Below are 19,765 nucleotides of genomic sequence, written 5' to 3'. Positions count from 1 at the left end.
GATATGACATTAGCTGATAGCATTTGATATAATTTCTGTTACACTGGAATAGACATATGTAACATGTCATTTTCTATGACATATTGTTTAAAATGAGAATCTCTTAAGATGTCAAGTATCCTTGCTTTCCATTGAAACATCTAGAAAAATCCTTTCTGAAAATCATCTGTTCTGCATTTTTATGCTAGACCTGTACTTTACAGCTTAGTCTTCCAGTAAAAATTCTAATGCCGTGCATATTTTATCCATAGATATTAATGACTGTCATGGACAATGTCAGCATGGAGGGACTTGTAAGGTAACTCTTGTTTATTACATGCCATGTTGAAAATAAATCTTGTTCTGGCTAGTTATGAATTCTATAGTTTGCTATTACAGGTGGGTTAAATGAGGTTAAATGTTAAAAGTGTAGTGTTACACTTGCAGGCTCTTGCACCATTTCACAAAATAATTTTATGTGGTGCTACTGCTGTTCACAAATCCAGAATATAAAAATAACTTGAATTCTTGTGTGCAAGTTTTATAAATAAATGTTTCTACTTTTTGCTTTTTCCCCCTGCCCCTCTGTGAAGGATGAAGTTAATGGTTACCATTGCTTATGCCCTCGTGGTTTCACAGGAAAAAACTGTGAGACAGAAACAAATGAGTGTGAAAGCAATCCATGCCAAAATGGAGGCCGTTGCAAAGACCTGGTGAATGGATTCAGTTGCCTGTGTTCACAGGGCTTCTCAGGAGTCTTCTGTGAGGTGAGGGCAGTGCTGACATCACTGCAATACTTTTCATGGATTGAGTTCTTGAAAGAAACATATCTCTGGGTTTAAATGGGAGTAACCCAAGGCTAAAGCATTACTGACTAATGTAGCTGTTACTTGACACTCTGAATAAGCAAATTTGTTGTGCAGTGCTGTCATAGTAGCTGTAGCACTTGAATTTGCAGCCTGATAAACTGTAAGCTGTTGCACCTAGGTGCTGGCTCTTCTAAATGTTTTAAGGCTTCAAGTATTCCTTAAGGTTGAAACATTTTCCTTTGCAATTTTCAGGACCTGTGTCCTTTTGTTACACTAGAATGTTTTAGGTATTCATCGTAATAACTCTGAAGTGCATGATTGAGTTAGCTTTCAGGTAATCCTGCTGCTGTTGATAGGAGTATCCATGTAATTAAAGGCAGGCAGATATGCAAGCATCGACTGTCAGAACTTTCTGTTTGAAATCAATTTAGGAATGTGTAGTTCTAGTGCTTAAATAAGGATTCAGATCTGAAATACTGAAGTGCTAGTGATAATTCATAAACTACTTCATGATAGTGAAGATCTACCTCTTTCTAGGGAGGATATTAGACTTTTCAATGTAAAATTATATTGCCCTAAGTATGTACTTTCTGGTTTTTGCTGATAGCCAAATTCATGTAAGTGTTATGGTTAGCAAGGCAGCATCAACTGGAGGCATTGGATTAGAATTTGGTTGGACTTGCTCCAGAATTTTTCGTGGAGGACATTGGAGTGATCTCTCTTAAATGCTGAAGTAATTTTATTCTGTATTATTTGCATTGTTAAAGAAACAATGCCCTCCTTTTATTCAAAATTAAAAAAGGTTGCAGATACTTACCAGTTTTATTAAACTGGTGCAGTACCTAATAGCTTATGTACCATTTCTACATAAGGATCGTAGCTTGAGTGCTCTAATCCTGGCCAATTCATATGATACTGTGTAATTAAAGTTTTAGCAAATCTGTTTGAATAATAGGGGGGAGTTGGCTGCCTGCCTTGTGTGTTGCAGGAAATATCTACCATTGATTCCAGATGCTAAAGTACCAGCTACTGAACTTGCATTGAGAAGGGGAAATTTACACTAATGGAAGGAAACAAATGGAGGCATCTGATAGAGGAGATCTGAGAATCTTTCTCAGACCTTAGCTATTTTTTGTCGTTTGCTTTGAATGTTCCATATGAGAGCACAAAATAGCTTGCTGAAAATCTCTATTGCAGCCGGAATTGTATGTGCTCCTCTGAATTAAATATTTAACACCACTTGTGTTCCTTCTGCTTTGGTTAGCTTTGAATTTTTCTCCTATTTAGCAACAGAACTACTAAAAATAGTGACCAAATCCACTACCGGACTTAATTTTATATTGGTAAGGTTGAGAAATCAATTTTTCTCACAAGAGATGTGAACAGGCAAACATTCACTTGAGGGAAGGAAAGCAATCCTTAAGAATAACAATTTGGAGGAAAGATATTGTGATGTAACAATATCCCTTTTGAGGCTGCTTTGTGGATTTTGAGGCCAATTTAGGGCATCGCCAGTCAGTGATCTTGTGTGTCAATCTAAGATGCAGAAGAAGCAGAATTGCTTTGCTACAGCAGTTTGTCTGTGTTAAGGAAGCTACATTTAAGTTTTGCTTTTTGAATCGGGTGGTAAGAAGTGTTCAAAATATACCTAGTGTTTCTGTGTGTAAATTGGCATGGTGATAGTATCTGTAAGAATAAGGCCCTGAGCAGTGTGGTCTAACTAGACCTACTTTGAGCAGGAGTAGCTGACCTCTAGAGGTCCCTTCCAAGATATGTGGTTCTATAATAAATTCTATGTGTTAATTAAGATGGGAAGAGAAGTTGCTCTAGAGAACAGGATTTCTTTAAGATTCTGTGTATTTTAAGTGTCTTGCAGACACAAAGTTGACAAGTGCACTGGTATTTAACTTCCATTATAGCACTTAGTCTGTGGGTGTGAAGGACAGAGAAGTGACTTATAAAGATCCACAGTAGTCACAGTAAGATGCCTCTTAACTTAGTTAGCAAAGAACAAGCCATTATCGCAAATGTGCAATTATTCAGCCTCCTGCAAAGGAATATCTTTTTAGCAGTATCAGAAATGCTTTGTGTTAGGATTGACTAAAGTAACCTGAAATTTCTCTCTGTGTTGCAGGATGGAATGCAATATATATGATTCATAAACCTTTTTAAAACTTGAGGTTCCTTGTAAATCAGCTTCATCTGTGTCTTTGGCAACTCCTCCTGGGCAACTTACTCCTGGGAAATGAAGCAGCTGCTGCTAACTATGGTCTCTCTTACAGATGGATATTGATTTCTGTGAACCTAACCCTTGCCAGAATGGGGCTAAATGTTATGATCTGGGAGGAGATTATTACTGTGCCTGCCCTGATGACTATGATGGAAAGAATTGCTCTCATCTCAAGGACCACTGCAAGAACAATTCTTGTAAAGGTACCCGCTGTTGTTGAGAAATTTGTCTTAATGTATTGATGGTACATTAAAAAAGAAAAGTAGTATTTCTGGAAATAGCATAATGCAGAAACATTTTTATTGTACTTACTTGGACTTTGTGAAATAGTGAGGCAGTGAGAAGAAATGCTTGTAACATCATTGTTTATAAAGAGGGAGAGGGTAACTTATAGCTAACATAACTTTTAAACTGTGATTAGTCTTAATTTTTGGGTAACTTTTCAAAACTAAAAACTGGTTATTAGTCTGATTATATACTTCTCATTCTTAGTAATAGACAGCTGTACAATAGAAGTCTTCACTAATGCTACCCAAGAAGGAATCCGTTTCATTTCGTCCAATGTTTGTGGGCCTCATGGACAGTGTATTAGTCAGCCAGGAGGGAATTTTACTTGTGCCTGTGAAAGAGGTTTTACTGGAGTATACTGCCATGAAAGTAAGTAGGAGTTTCTTCTAAATAATTTTGTTGCTGTAAAACTTCCTTAAAGTTTTTGTTATGAAGCTTTACAACATAAAACATTTTTAATCACATTATATAGAGCATTGTTTCAGGTGTACTGCTTGAAATCAAGTTTCTTCTGGTAACAGTTGTCTTTGTAGTGGTTCACACTTCCTCTGTGAAAGAAAACTGATTTTAGTCCAACTTCAATGTGAATGTGTCTGTACCTACTACCTTTATGTACAGTCTTACAAGAAGCCATAGATTTCTCTAATATGGGTATGACAAAGAAGGGGCCGACACATTGACAGCACAGCTTAGGAGCACATGTATTGCTGTTCCAGGTATTCTTTGAACACCTGGATATGTTTGCTAGGGAAACTTAATGGTCTGGTTTGACTTGCTACGTGAGAGAGAATACATCTAGAAACCTTACCATGCTTGAAAACAGATGTTTGAGCTGTTCTTATCTATGTACAAGTGGAGTATAACTTTGTGCTGCTTTTCATAGAGACACAAGTGTAGATCACTCCTCAAGGTAGGTGAAGACAGCCTTGAGTGATAATTGTTGACTTTTTGTCATAGATATCAATGATTGTCTTGGGAAACCTTGCAAGAATGGTGGGACATGCATTGATGAAGTTGATTCATTTAGATGTTTCTGCTCAAGTGGCTGGGAAGGAGAATTGTGTGACACAAGTGAGTACCATTAAGCGTTGCAGGGTCAAATATTACAGCTTTGCTGTAACAGTTAGTGGTGGTCGGTACATGGTTAATAATAATGGGGTAGTTTCTCTGTTCTATAATTACCTGGTGGCGTTTGCAAAAATATTTTCAAGAAGGTTTTTGGGTAGCAGCTCTAAAAGCCTCAGTTCCTTTAATAGGACCGTAATCTGATACTTTGGTATAGTATAGGATATATCTCAGGAGGAGAGAACTTCTTTTTCTCCTGAGGAGAGGCAAAAGTGAATATACCCTTTTAGGGGGTCTACTCGTTTTATTGCTTTTATTGCTATAAGCATATGTACTTCTTAGTACTTACTGTACATAAACGTTTGTCCCTTACCCAATCTACTCGAACACAGTAGTTTCCAAACTTGAAAAGCTTTTTAGCTTTAAGCCAGTGCAAGCTATAATGTGCTTCTACCTTACTGAAGGAATTTATAAATTTCATATCTATTCCTTTAGTAAGAAAAGAACTGCTTGAAGCCTGAGTTTTTACTCGGTGAATATAATGAGTCGGTGTTTTGGTATCATGAGTTAGTGGTTTGTATTCTGGGTTCAGTGGGAGCAGGCCTTTACTCTTGCTGCCCTGGCTTGAGACATATTGGGCCTTAGCTGATAAAGAAGTGTACTAGGCCAGTTTATGGTTAAGTTACCTCAGAGGAAACTGCAGTTGGTTCTTTTTCTACTCTGAATGAAGCCCCTTCTAAAATGTGAGGCAAAGACTTGCTGAGACTTATTACAGGACATGCACCAATTGAGATGTAAAATAAAAACTGAGAAGCTCTTGGCAGCTATCACTGTCAAAACAGCTTTTTGTGTGGTCTAGATAAAGTTTGGTCTGGAATGATTATGTTCTACCTATTAAAACATTTGTTTCAAGTGAAAAGAATTTTCTCTAAAATTCATGTATGTATATGTATAGACACATATATGTGTGTATATATATGGTTAAGCCATCTAATGGCTTTAACTCTCTGTATTTTGAGACATAAAGCAGGACAGGGAGCCTTAACTATCTCATGTGGATGACCTGGGTTGGGGCTCCTTTTCAGGACATCGCGGTCCCTGCTAGAAAGTTTTCTCTGAGGTTCAGAATACAGCTGTTTGCTGGGAAAATGACACTTCTTTGGTGCTCTACCTAAAAGCCATACTGAATGATACTTTTAAGCTGTCAGAACAGCTTTCATAATTCATGTTGTTCTGTGTTAAATCAGAGTTTTCTTCCTTGTTTATATAAAGATAACCCCATAACAATTAGGAACGCTGTCTTCCTAAATAGTACACAATTTATTTCCTTTATAAAGAAATACTTACACTTTCTCATGGCCTTGGCTAGGCTAGATCATCTAATTTGAATAACTGTTTTTCTAGATTTCAATGACTGTTCTCCTAACCCATGTCACAATGGTGGCCGATGCATTGATTTGGTAAATGACTTCTATTGCGAGTGTAAGAATGACTGGAAAGGCAAAACTTGCCATTCACGTAAGTGTTCTTTACTTTGATCTTTAGTTTACCCAAAGACTTATTTTCTTTCTTCACAAGAGACTAGAGTTCCTGAAATTTAAAATAAAACAATTGCAGTGAAATAATAGGCATATTTTCGTTACCTCTTCCAGTTTCCCAGCAACAAAATGGAACATTTGAAAAATGTATTCCTTCATGTAGTGAAATAGTGTTGTAAGAGTTGTCCTTAGATTCCACTCTTTTGGTTGTTTACTGTAATCAGCAAGTGGAACTATGCATTTCTACTACTGTTGCATTTAAATATGAAGTCTCTTTAAAAGTAATTTTGTGATTAAAAAGTACCTGGTCTTAAAATTCAGCAAGACCAATGGAAACTAAAACTGTTTTATTGTGGTGTATAGGTGAATACCAATGTGATGCAAATACTTGCAGCAATGGTGGAACATGCTATGACGATGGAGATACATTCCGCTGTTCATGTCCTCCAGAATGGATAGGAAGTACTTGCAACACTGGTAAGCTTTTTAAATTGTCTACAAATAAAGCCAGAAGAAGTAGGGAACTGCTTAAATAATACTTAACTGTTTAGTAAGTAGGCACACTGTTCTTCTAGATGGCTAGTTCAGTCACCAGCCAACTGGAAGAGCTTTGAAGTTTAGAGTAATTTCTTCCACTCACCTGACATGATACTGATTTTTAGGAAGCTGTTCTCCACAGGCTGCTTGCATGGTCTTTTACATAGCTTCTCCTAAGCAGATCTGGAACACTTGAACTTGTCTTGACTTCTCTGTTAGTCTTTAGACACCCTGTGTAAAGGTTTTCTTGGGAACTTAGTCCCCCACTTTACTTGAAGGTTCATAATGTGAATAAATTTTTGATGGAGAGGTGTATGAGCGGACATACTCAGGAAAGATTAAATTAAGTGGTTCTTCCTAGGGGATTTGCAGGGTTACTGCATGCTGTAGGCAATGACTCTTGATCTTCTTGGGGATTGAATGTAGTCTCCATGGTACATTTTTCTGAATATGAAACTTCCATTAGGACCAAGAAGTTGGATGAAGGTAACTTAGTACAGTTTTTCTACTTTTTAGATACAATTGTGGCATTTAAACAAAATCTGAACTTTAAATACTAGTATTTTATTATGAAGTACACCTCGTGACCTGGGTAACTCACTGCCAAAGTAGGAATTTAGCAGTATATGAAGGATGCTTTACACAGATGGGGAAGAAAGAGTTAATCTCTTTTATAAAACTTCATGGTTTAATCAAACAATTGAATTGGGATGATGGTGAAGGTAGGTGAGAGATTATCATGTGATGTGACTATTTTTGGAGTCTTTTGACTTTATTGTAAGTCTTGCACTGTTGAATTAAATGCTGTTGAGGATTGTGATATTGACATATCCAGATGATAGATACTTTTTGTTTTCTGTGCTAAATAGAGACCTTTTCTGTTTTCCAAGCTAAAAACAGCAGCTGTATTCCAAACCCTTGCATGAATGGTGGAACATGCGTTGGCAGTGGAGATTCCTTTTCTTGCATCTGCAAAGAAGGATGGGAAGGACGTACATGCACACAGAGTAAGTCTTTTCTCCTTTCTTCTTCTGCATTCCCCTGGGATATTAGGAGTGTCTGGCACAGAGCTGTTAACTGAAACAAAGCAAGTTTATAGAGTTCATATGCCAAAATATCTGAATCATTCAGGGTGGGAGGTAGGTAAAGATGATGCTCAAGTAATGAATGAAGAACTTGTCATGCTTCTTTTTGCACTTGGTCTCTGCCAAAATAAGACTTTCAGCTTTCTATAGGAATGTAATTTTTGGGAACATGTGCAGAGCAAAAAAAAAAATCCTCACAGAAATACTGATTTTAATAATGAAAAACATGTGGAAAGGCAGGCAGCAGTGTATATTCCATCACTTTTTGTGAGGATAGCAGTTAACTACTTTGACATACCAATACAATGGATTGGTTAGGTGGAGTAAAGCCTGCAACTTTGATTACCCCCTTCCCCCCCCCTCCCCGCCCCCGGGCATAACACAGGGAGTGGCAGGGCGCAGGGGGGGAATCTAAATTTGAGCTCTGTTTTTACTCTAAAGCTACTGTGAAATTACTGTATTGATGTATGCCCTAGTTAGGTGTTGTAAAGCTAACAGTGGTAGTATAAATGCTAACAAATAATTCTGAGCTGTTTTATAATGGGAAAGATTTGTTTAAGAAATCTGGCTAGTTGCACATGCATATATGAAGTGCCAAAGTAGTAGTAATCCTTCAGAAAGCTTTTAGAGCCTGATTGCATTATCTGCTACCAATGCAACCAATACCCCGTTTTATTTCTGTTATGTTGCCATTGTGCTGTGTATCAGTAGGTGCTGTTGATATATGAAAATACTGCAAAGTTGCAAAATTTTGCATTTGTCACCATGCGTAAAATTTAAGGTATTTGATTGGTCTGTTAGGTCTAATTGAACTTTCTTTGCAAGTGTGGAAGAAAACGTTCAATACTGTATTATTTTTCTTTGCTTATCAAATATAGTGTCTCTTCTAATATATAATATTGTAGTTCAAAATAAATATGCCACTAGTTACACTAGTCTGTATTCTTTTTCATAGATACCAATGACTGCAACCCTCATCCATGGTAAGTATGCAAACTCCAGTCCTGTACCTATTGTGAAAAGAAAAGTGAGCACGCTAATATGGATTTTCATTCCAGATTAGAACTAATTCTACCCTAAAATAATTGAAGACAGCCTCTGTAAAAATCTTAAAACAGTTTTTTGCCATGCCTTATCAACTCCTTGACAGCAACAAAGACCACAAAACAATCCTGAGTTGGTTCACATATGAACAGATAAAAGTATTTGTGTAGTCTTTGTGCCAGAATTGACTGGTAAATTACTGTGATACAAAATGAATCAGACTTGATAACATTTCAAGCATCTACAGTTGAGTTTTAGACTAAAAAATGAGAAATTAAAACCTGTTAGTTTACAATAAATAGTTTTAGATAATATAAAAATGTCCTGTTAGATTAAATACTATGTATAAATGTGGTTTTAAAAACAAAATTAATTTTTTGGAAGATACAGTGGGAGTATTTTAAATATAGAGGTTGATATTTATGGTTGAAGGGGAAAAATACTGATATATGGATGAAGCTAAACCATCTGCCTTATCTTTCTCTGTCCATTCTGATGCAATAACCTGTACTTCATGTATTTAAAAAACAAACAAACAAAAAACAACCAAAAAAACGAACCTTTGCAAAAGCTTGGGCTTTCTCCGTATTCACTTTACAGTGCTGTTTTATCTCCTTGAGTTCTGTTGTTATACTTCCCCATGCATGCATGCACTTTTGTTGGATGTTGCTGTTTTAACAGGTGACTTACTAAGCAATATTATCTAACATTATGCTTTCTCTGTTGATGGGAATAGATTGTCCCCCCTAAACAGCAGTAGAAGGTTTAATTAACAAACCTTTAATTAGAGACCAATGAAACAATGTAGTTGGCTTATTAAGTAGACTCATATTATGAATTAGCAGGGACTTTTTAATTCTGCATTGTTAAATAGTGAGAAAGTACTATGCATAGGGACAATAGAAATTTGCTTCTGAACACGCTGCATGAGACCTGTGGTTTTTGCTCATCTGTAGACTAGTGAATTTACCCTGAGAACGCTTGGTGTAATGATAGGTTTATTATTTTTACAGTTACAATGGAGGCATCTGTGTCGATGGTGTGAATTGGTTTCGATGTGAATGTGCACCTGGGTTTGCTGGTCCTGACTGCAGAATTAGTAAGTACCTGTATGGATAAAGACCTGAAAGTTTGTACCATTCTGCCACACCAATCGGAAAGAACACCACCGGGTGACCCTTTTTGCATTAGGCTAGCTGAATTCCAAATAATGAAGCAGAAACCACCTGTCAGTCAGCCAGGAACTAATACCTTGTAAATAATAACAATTTATGTTCCTTCCTTCATTTCATTCAATGAAATTGAAATGACTTGGCTTAAATTATACTCAAAGACTTGGTTGCTGGATTTCATCAGACATTTCTGAAGGTTCTGGGGTGTTGGCTTCATAGAAGTTTATGAAGTTTTAAGTATTTTCCTTGATAAGCAACTTGTCATTAAAGATGGCATATTTCACTAGGTATTCCATTTGACATTAGAAACTGAAATCTGTTGAGACATCGTAAATGAAAACAAAAACATCAAGAGTGTAGTGCTGGCATGTGAATAACATAGAGAAGTATGATAAAGGTCTTTCAAAGGTATAAAACAAACCTGTTACACTGAAATTATTCTGAAGGAGAGAAAGTGAAAAGGGGGAACAAAAGACCCTAAAACTGCATTGAAATGTTGTGGAAGAGTCTTTTTCTTTTTTTTTTCTTTTTTTTTTTTTTTTTTAAAATGGAATATTACCACTTTGATTTGCATGTAATAGATACCTTTTTTGTTTGTTTGTTTCTTTATTTTATTTCTACCTCTTTGGAAGATCAGACTTTGAGTGTTCTGTAAACTCAAGGCTGTCAGGCTTGGTCCTTCCACTCTATCAGTATGGTGATGTGCTTTCAAGTTGAGTTTTAATCCTCATTCTGGCAGATAGTAAATGAGCCAACACCTCTAGTCAGAGGGTGACTGTAGCACTTGTGGTAGCATCAGTTTAGTGATCTCTGGATATAGAACCAGGGATGGCAGATAATCATGTATCTAGGTCCAGACACGCAGTGAGGGATATTAAATTCTCCTTTTCTAGACAAGAAATGCAGAGAGGACTGTTTGTAGTCAACGACAAATACTGTGCATTTGTAATGGGACTGCAGACTCCTTTTGTCTATACCAGTCTAAACAAGAAAAAAAAAAAAAAAGTAGCTCTGACAAAATGCATTTTAGGGCTGATAACAGAAATAGAGTTAACAATCACTTTTTTCAGCATACAGAGGCTGGAGAATTTTAAACTAACATAGCCTGAAGAGAGGAGGAAAGAGTAGTTAAACCATGTAGTAGTTTAGATACTTCTGTATTTGCATAAAACTTTGTCTTAGAGCACTTCTAAAGGAAGCTAGAATAGAACTAAAAGCCTTTCCACATCCATTTGGTATTATCCATTGTCTACATGGGTAACAGTCTTACTACTACCATTTATCACATTCACTTTCTGAGTCCAGTCCTTTAAACACAGAAGATGAGCTGATACTGTGAATCAGTTGAGAATTGGCATTTAAAGTTTTTCTGAGGTGTTGGAGTGGGCCTTCATTTTCAATAGAAGGAAACCTTTTGATAGATGCTTTGGAAGAGAATGGTTATGTTGAAAATGAAGCAGTTGGTGCCTGTGGCTCACAACTTGACAGGTTAGCTTCTCTTGCCTTTTTTGGTAGACTGTTGCATAAAGTAGTATTGGTCACTTCCTCAGGACAACAAATAACACATTGCTGTGCATCTGAATGGACTATGCTTCCCTGCCTTTTTCAATAAATTTCTATGGCTAAGCCTCTGAATCTTTGAAGGTTGTTTTTTTAAGAGGCTTTTGTGCTAAGTGTGTATGTACTAAATTAATCTACTCAGTATTTTCTTAAAAAAGTAACATCAAATATCCTGTTACAAACTAACCTATTACTCCTTTTCCTTATGGTGAAATTGTGTTGCAGTAAGTCACTTGCTCTGAGCCAATTCGTTGTTTAGCTCTTGCACTGTGATAACTTCCTGAAAGCCATGTGCTTTTCTAGGAAGCCTAAATGTCTGAGACTAGTGCCACAACAGGATGTGGGACTTCAGTTCTGTAGCTGAATGGAGACAAGACATTAGCACCTTCAGCTGTCCAATACCTCTGTTCTGTGAGATAAGTCACCATATGACTGCTTCTTTCATTACCAGAACTTCCATTAGGGTGCAATTCTGAGAAATCTGTTGCGAGGTTACTGCTAAAATGGTACAACTGTCCAATTAGGAGCCTAATTCTGAAGCCAAACTGTCCTTTGCTTGTTAAGAAAGCAGGTATTGTCAGATTACATTTCAGTAAGTGTTTAATTACAATGTTCTATGTCCTTGCCATTGAGTTTTACCTGTTGTTTATCTAGATATTGATGAATGCCAGTCTTCCCCTTGTGGATATGGTGCCACTTGTATAGATGAAATAAACGGATACCGATGCACTTGTCCCCCTGGAAGAATTGGTCCTAGGTGCCAAGAAGGTATTCCTATATCTGCTATCAACCTTTACCCAAAAAACAGTAGGGTACAATTTAGCCAGTATAGAGTGTATATACAGTAGTCTGATGTGTAAGGAACAGTAGCTAGTATTTTTTTAATTTCAATTTGTATAGCTTCAGTAACCCAAAGAGGTGAAGTTGTCTGAGTGTGCATGGTTTTTTTTCCCTAAGTGATTGGAATTGGAAAGCCTTGCTGGCTTAAAGGAATGACCTTTCCCCATGGCAGCAGGTGGGATCAAGAATGTAACAACTGCCACTGTTTGGATGGCCATATTGACTGCACCAAGGTAGGTGTTTTGACCTATCTTCTTAAATGCTTCTGGCTGAAACAAACTTACTGTTCTTCATGCACAAGTTAATTTTTGGGTTTTTTTCTATCTAGACTCTTGCATAGGTCTCCCCCAAACTACCTTTGTTTAAAAAAAAAAAAAGTGTCTAATGAATTCCTGTGAAAATACTTAGAGGATTGTCTTCATAATCATAAGCTACTGTCCCACTCTCTACCTGCTGGAACAAGCCCTCTAGAAGCAGACAGGCACTTTTTGCAGAAAAGGAAATATGGACTGGAATGGAATAATGATCATTAAAAGAATAAATAAATAAAAGCCAAAGCTTTGCAAACACAGTTTTAGAGCTCCTAATTTTGTGAAACATTAGTTCCAAGGTAAAGGACATGTAGGAAAAAAGTTTCTTCAGTGGTTAATAATTGCCTTTTTGTATTGTCCTTCAGTAGGCTTATAAACTGACAAATTACAACTTTTGTGTATTTATTATGTACTATATCCTGGTGGTTGTGACTTAAAAAAAAATAAGACTAGCCTAAATGCAGATTGAACATGTTAGTTTACGTGCTCTAAGCCTTTCAGCACTTCTCAGTGGATTTGTGATACCTGTGCAGCTTTGCATCACAGCTGGAGAGAGACAAGATCAGTGCTGCTTATAAGTGGTAGGGCTAGGTGGGTGGCTCCAGATGAGCACTAATAGGACTTACAACATTGCTTCATACAGCAGTCTCCCACGTTTTGCTGGAAGCACCAGTTTAAAAACCTCTGGGTCTTATTAATCTATCCAGTCTTAATCTTACTTTGTTTAGCTAGGTATGCACTGTAGGCAAAGAAGTAACTAATCTTGCATGTAGTCATTTAGAAATGCTATTTTAGACCCTTTATGGTGTTATGATTTCAAGTTTGAAATGTCTTCAGAAGATAACAGTACATGAAGGTAACTAGAATCTCACAAATGGTGATGTGGTAAATGCAACTTACCCATATATGGTGTTTGGTTCTTTCATGTGTAACAGAACAAATATGCTTTCTTGCTGACAGTTGTGCTTTAAGAAATCCATAAGTTCCTAAACTAATAGCTGTCTAGTATTATATAGAATCTTAAAGGTTACATCATGAAACGGAGCTGTGTTTGGAAGCTTGCTGCACCTCAGTAGCTTGGGGTTACCAGCATGCTCTTTTCTTCTGGCAGAGTGGTTGAAGGGACAGTGCTTATCACCAATGTGCATCAGCTCTTAACGTTTTCAGCATTCTGTGGCAAGGCTGTCAGTATAAATACTGAAGGGAAATTAATCTTTGTGGAGGTGTTTCTCTTCCTAGATTATAGAAGCCTAGATGACTAGTTTAAAATAAATGCTTGAACTTCTGTATAACTCAGTTATGTGGGACAAATCCATAAGCCTCTAAGGAGGTATATCCAGTCACTGGTGTCTTGGGTAGTCTTTGCACAGTTTTTACTCTTTTGTCCATATAAAGTGTCCTCATTTTGTGGAAGAGCAACTCCATTTGCTACTAGGACTATAGTAGTATTGAAATGTGGATTTTTTTTGCAGTCAGTAGTAGATCATGACCATCTTAGCCGAATTGCTTGTTTTGATTTGATGCATAAGAGCAATTAACTGTAACAGTACTTTGTTCTTTTTACTTTCTAGGTGTGGTGTGGGAAAAAACCTTGTCTGTTACACAAACACTGGGATAATTCAAATAACCAGTGTCCCATGGGTCAGGAATGCCAGGAGAAGTATATGAAATGTTTTCAGCCACCGTGCACGGACTGGGGAGAATGCAGTGCCTCTGAACCTCTGCCTGCCAATATCAAGTGTCTGCCTAATTCTGGATACTTGGACAATGACTGTGCTAGAATTACTTTAATTTTTAACGGAGACAAAGTCCCCCAGGTGAGAACAGAATTATTAATGAAGTATGGCAATATATGTAGGCATATATTCCATGTCAAAGCATGGAATATTAATGTTTCTAATATGACTCCTTGCTGTCATAAACTTGCAAAATTTATTGTTAGACTCCTCTGTTGCTGTTAATTGTGCTTTGTTTAAAGGGCGAGGCAAAATTAAGGCTTGTACTGCATATTTTATTTTCTTTTTAAATCTCAAAGAACTACTTTCTTACATTTCAAGATGGGCTCAGACTGTACTGGGATAGTTACGCAAGCTCAGTTTCTCACCCTTCATTCCAAAACGCTGTTCTTCACTTTTCTGCCCTTTCTTGCTGCCCTCTCTGCTGCCTTCATCAGCTCTCAGTAACTAAAAAAAAAAAAAAAAAATCTGAAGATGTTTATTTTTATGTACTTGAACTAAAGTCATACAATCTCCCTTGCTTCTAACAGGGCACTACAACTGAAAACATCTGTTCTGAAATACGGTATTTACCAGCTACTAGGACTGTTTCTAGGGACAGAACTCTGATAATATTATGTGATCTGTCTTACTCCACAGAGGATGCAGTGGAAGTTGCTATTGTAAGTATAAAACTTGTATTAATATATATAGGAAAATGTTTTCTTACTAGTTTGAGCTGGGGAAGAAGTTGTTTTAAGCTTTTTTTCACTTCAGTGCAGGTACTGCAATCTGTGGCTTAGTCTGACTGCAAAGCAATTTTGTGATCTTACACAATTTCCTGTAAAACTAGATAGCTGAAGCTGTAGGTTTCATTAATGGCAGAAGGCTACCACAACCTCCTGATAAATTACTCCAAAGACTAATTCAGTGAACAGGTGCCTACCTCTTCTGTCAGAAGTCTTGGGCTATTGACCTTCTCAGTAAGGAGATACAGTTGCATGTGGCTGGGTTGGATCTTGTGAAGAAGTTTCTGCTGTGTATTTCAAGTATGGCTGCTTCAGGATGCTCATTAAATACATAAGGGTTAAATGGGAAGTGAAGGAAGGTGCAAGTTGAGTAGATGAAAGTAATTGTTGCCCTACTGAGCAAAGACTTACTTTAGAGGCATTCACAGCCCAATCACTCAATGCTTGCATATTGCTTAGTTTCCAAGAAAGAGTTAATTTTCATAGTAAAGTGTTTAGCCAGGGAGAAGCTGGACTGTCTGCCTCTACCAGTACCATAAAGAACATGCTGAGCCATGATGCAGGAAGCAAAGTGTATGGTATAAATAGAGCAGACTGTTATTAGTCCAAGCTTCTATCTAGATAATCCACATGTCTTGAAGTGCTCCAAATTATGACTAAGTTTAACTCAGCAGTGTAAGTAACATGGAAGTCAGCTGCCTTTTATTTGAGGTGTGCTAGATTAGCAAGTAGGCGTGTTACACCAAGTCTGACACTGCATCTGCAGTTTGGATAGAGCCAGCCATGCTAGTGCTACAGTAAACTTTTAGGGTACTGTTTGTAACTACTGTCAGGTAAATTCAACCTAGTGAACTCAATTAAGATGTAGCTGGATTTAAAAAGTAGATGTCCATGGTTAAGTGATTGCAATAACTTTTCGTTTTTCCCCTTCGCTCCCTTTAGTCTTTTGTCCCGCATCGAGATGAACAAGATAATAGTCTTATACAGAATGCTGCTAATACAATAGTAAATGCGATCACTAAGCGGCAAAACAGCACTGTTATGTTGGCAGTAACTGAAGTCAAAGTAGAGACCATCGTTGTTGGGAGTTCATCATCAGGTAAGGTTCCCAATGCATACATCCTCTGTGTGTGTGTAAGCATTTTCTGTTGCCCTACTTGTCAGACTTTCCTTATCTTTCTTTACGTGTTGGGGGAAATGATAGATCAGGTTGCTTCTTTAATTGCTCTTACTAACTAAAGAGAAAGTGGCTTTAAAATCAAGATTCTGTGCTTGTGTGCTAGTTTAAACTTAACCTCATCCCCAGAGCGATACCCCCACCTACCTTTGCCACTGTTTTGGCTCTGACTTCCAACCCCATTCTCCAGTCTAAAGCATACCTTTCACAAGATCAGGAGTTCTTCTCATGTGCTGTTCAAATCCTTTCCAATTCTCCTACATGAACCTTAACTCAACCTCAGCCCTTGATGCTGCTGCTGCTGCACTATAGAAACTGAGGCTGTGAGGTAATGAAAATATGGGGAGGGGGAAGACACATAGTGTGATACCAAGTCTCTTTTGAAGTGCTTATGTATTATTTACCATAACAAGAGTTAAAGATGTCTAGTATTTTCTAATACTTGGCCATAATAATGTAAAAGTTTGCTCTCTTTTTCAACATGTGTTTCTCACTAGTGCACAGCTGGCTTAAAATGTAATGTTCGTTCCTCTTAATGAGGATATAGTGTGATTGGAGAGACCTTTATCTCTGACTATTGGCTCTCCAAGAGCTATGCCAGAATAAGGAGTTGAAGATTTTGTGTGCCTCTGTTCCTGCCTGGGGGGGCACAGGAGACGGTCTTGTGGAAGACCCCTAGGAGGCTTCAGTTCAACTAAGCCCCAGAGTGGAAATCTTACAATAGTAGGAGGCTCTCCCAACTTTTTCCTAGACCTCCCCAACATAATCTTGTGGAAGATCTTCCACCCATAGTCCAAACAATTAGTAAATTGCCTAGTTCCACTTCCCTTGCATTTCCCTTCTAGGGAATGCCTTTCATCTGTTAAAGCCTTGGCAAATGTACTATTTCCTCAGCTCCCCTGAAGGAGTGTACCAGCTTTGTTCTTGTCTTGAACAGAAATTGTGTAGATGATAAAGAATCGAGCTGAGACTCTGACATACCTCAGCCTCTCTTTCTTCTGGTTGTGTGTTAAATGCTAGGGGAAAAGGGATAGGGATTACTTTGGCTCCCGCCTCAGTAAGATTCAAAGATTCTCCTAAGAAAGTGGGTAGACTTTGACTTCTCTTGCAGCTAGTGCTAGAGAATGGTTTCCAGACACCTCATTTTAATATGGATGCTCAGTATTGAGTACTGGCCCCTAATTCTTTAAATGGAGTCGTTATGAAGTAAACTGTAACCTGGACTCTCATGTTCTTTGATTTGGTTTGTTTTATTGTTACCCCTTAATTGCGAGAGGTAGGTGGAAACCTATCACAAAATGTGGTGTAAAGCCCTATGTGTTGAGAATCTCACTTCTGTGGGATGCTCAACTGTCTAGATAGAAACGATCAGTTAGACACTTCATTAATTTCCTCTAGCTTTAAGAGAAAATATTCTGAATTTGGAATCTATATACAGACAGTTCTTTGTATAACAGCCTTTTATTAAGTAGGCTTGGATCCACAATCATATGATGAAATAATAGAAGTGATAGCAGTGAGAATGCAAGCTTTGTATTCTAATCTTAGAGAAGCTGGTATGAAGAGCTCCTTTTTCCTTGAAGTATTTCCCTCCCATTCATGGTTTAGTATTAGATTGCTTATGAAATATGAGGAGAGAATAGCAGTTACTCCTAAGAGTACAATTCTTCCCAAAACTGCTAAAATACAATTTTTTGATCCCTTGAGGCCAACCATGTTCGCAGTTTATTCATCCCCCTTTACCAGAAGGAAATGTTTGAGAATGTGTCGTATTCCACATAGGAATATGTTCAGAAGACACTTTAATGTTAAAATGAATGACCATGGTGTTGAAGCATTTGGTTGGTTTTGTACAGCTATTTGCAGGTTATTCTGTAAGCAGTTGCCTTAAAACTGCAGAGGAAGTTTACATTTGGATCGGAGGTTAGAGTGGTAGGTTGGACAGCATTTGTCTGCAGAGCTTGTGAGCAATCCTGCTGTCTCTGCAAAAAGCAAAGCACCCCATGTGTTATTGCCTCGTACCATGTGTGAGTTCTTGCTTATCAAGAAGAGTAGAAAAATGTTATTCTATGCTAGCAGTCAAGCCCTTGGGGGAGAGGGGGGTGCAGGGGGGGAGGGAAGTCTAACTATACATAAATTTTCAGGTATAGTTTCCTAGAGGGGTAAGGGTCTGTGTGGCTGGGGGAGCACTGGTGGGGTTTGTGATTGGGAATGGGGAGAAAAGCAATTGCCTCAACTCCTTTTGTTTATTCATTGAGCAGTAAAGAGTCTTAACTCTAGTGACAATATTCTGGTGTTTTACTCTGAAATAAAACTGGAATATCCTAAAGAGTACGTGATTGATTTGGTTACATAGCTCTAACCTGAATGTTTTTTGAGGTAGTTGATAACATAAATGTGTGTGGACTTGATGGTACTCTTCTTTCTGATAGTAAATGCAGGACATATTTCTGATGCAAGTGCTAGTACTTCTAGAGCAACTTAGAAGCATAGTACTCTTTATAGCCTGCCTCCTACAAGGATAGGCTTTTTTCCTTAAGAGTCATTACTGAGGTTTTCTGGACCAGCTTAGTTTAGGTGCTTGAGAAACAGATGTTGCTTATGTAACCAGTTTGCCTGTTGGAGGGGAAAAAACATCTTGAATGTAGCATTTCCCCCCTCATCATTAGGCAGGGAAAACTTAGTTTAAACCAGTAAAGAGCATTTCTAGGTGGACTAGTGCATTCAGACAGTTGCTATTGTGCTGTAATGACATCTTCCTTTCTCGTAAAAATCTTTCTAGGGCTAACCTGTAGTTAAGTATGGTTACTTCTCTTGCAGATGTCTAGTTCTGTATGTCTAGTTCTGTTAACTGAAGACTCTGGTTTTTTTTCATTTGCCCTCTAGATTATTTGGTTCCAATTCTTTGTGCGGTATTTAGCATTGTATGGCTGACTTGTATAATCATCTGCGTGTGGTGGACTCGGAAGAGAAGAAAAGAGAGAGAGAGAAGTCGTCCTCCCAGAGAAGAGGGTGCCAATAACCAGTGGGCACCTTTAAATCCCATAAGAAATCCTATAGACAGATCTTACAGTAACAAAGACATTCGTTATGAATGCAAAAACTTCATATCTCCTCAAAAAAGAACTTGTGATGCAGTAGAGGAGTATGTAGAGTATGAGGAAGAGGAGGATGAAGAGGAGGAAAGAGATGAGGAAATGGACAAATTCCTCTCTCACAAACTTGCAAAGCCTTTGCCGACAAAGGCATCTGACACATCAGAGAGCAGTCCAGTAAAGAAATCCCATCAAATAGGCAAAATGGACAACAGATCTGTAAAAAATGTGAATGCATCAAACTTTGAAGGCAGTAGAGACTAACCTGTATTTGGAATGTAGGCAGACTGTGCCTGCGCTTACTGGGGAATGAAAAATTGACATCTCCACTTTGCATTAAGGACTAAAAATATCTGGAGCAAAATGTTCATAGTTTCTTTATTTTGCGTAAAAAAAATAAATAAATAAAAATAATAAATAAAATTTATTTTGTTTCTTTAGCCTTGTATAAATTATTCAATGACTGTCAGATGAAAAAAATGAGTAATCTTTGATAGTTGCTATTTTTGTAAAGTTTACTTATAATACACTCGCTGTGTGGCAGAGGAGAGGTTGTATTTTCAATATGTGT

General features: G+C 37.6%; 1 protein-coding gene across 1 annotated transcript in view; it reads left to right on the top strand.

Annotated features, from left to right (window-relative positions):
• JAG2 (jagged canonical Notch ligand 2) overlaps positions 1 to 19,458 on the top strand; it is a 73,839-nt gene extending 54,381 nt beyond the window's left edge. The window contains exons 11-26 of the mRNA XM_075712577.1: positions 252 to 298; positions 573 to 746; positions 3,071 to 3,221; positions 3,511 to 3,675; positions 4,264 to 4,377; positions 5,776 to 5,889; positions 6,273 to 6,386; positions 7,337 to 7,453; positions 8,487 to 8,514; positions 9,589 to 9,674; positions 11,962 to 12,075; positions 12,265 to 12,380; positions 14,030 to 14,275; positions 14,725 to 14,856; positions 15,865 to 16,021; positions 18,986 to 19,458. Coding sequence (XP_075568692.1) covers positions 252 to 298; positions 573 to 746; positions 3,071 to 3,221; positions 3,511 to 3,675; positions 4,264 to 4,377; positions 5,776 to 5,889; positions 6,273 to 6,386; positions 7,337 to 7,453; positions 8,487 to 8,514; positions 9,589 to 9,674; positions 11,962 to 12,075; positions 12,265 to 12,380; positions 14,030 to 14,275; positions 14,725 to 14,856; positions 15,865 to 16,021; positions 18,986 to 19,458 — 2,348 coding nt within the window. The remainder of the gene's footprint in view (positions 1 to 251; positions 299 to 572; positions 747 to 3,070; positions 3,222 to 3,510; positions 3,676 to 4,263; positions 4,378 to 5,775; positions 5,890 to 6,272; positions 6,387 to 7,336; positions 7,454 to 8,486; positions 8,515 to 9,588; positions 9,675 to 11,961; positions 12,076 to 12,264; positions 12,381 to 14,029; positions 14,276 to 14,724; positions 14,857 to 15,864; positions 16,022 to 18,985) is intronic.
• The last annotated feature ends 307 nt before the right edge of the window (positions 19,459 to 19,765 follow it).

Source organism: Pelecanus crispus, chromosome 6, assembly GCF_030463565.1.
Source record: "Pelecanus crispus isolate bPelCri1 chromosome 6, bPelCri1.pri, whole genome shotgun sequence".
Classification (NCBI taxonomy): domain Eukaryota; kingdom Metazoa; phylum Chordata; class Aves; order Pelecaniformes; family Pelecanidae; genus Pelecanus; species Pelecanus crispus.
The sequence above is the reverse complement of the archived record's forward strand: the minus strand, read 5'-3'. Positions and strand labels throughout refer to the sequence as shown.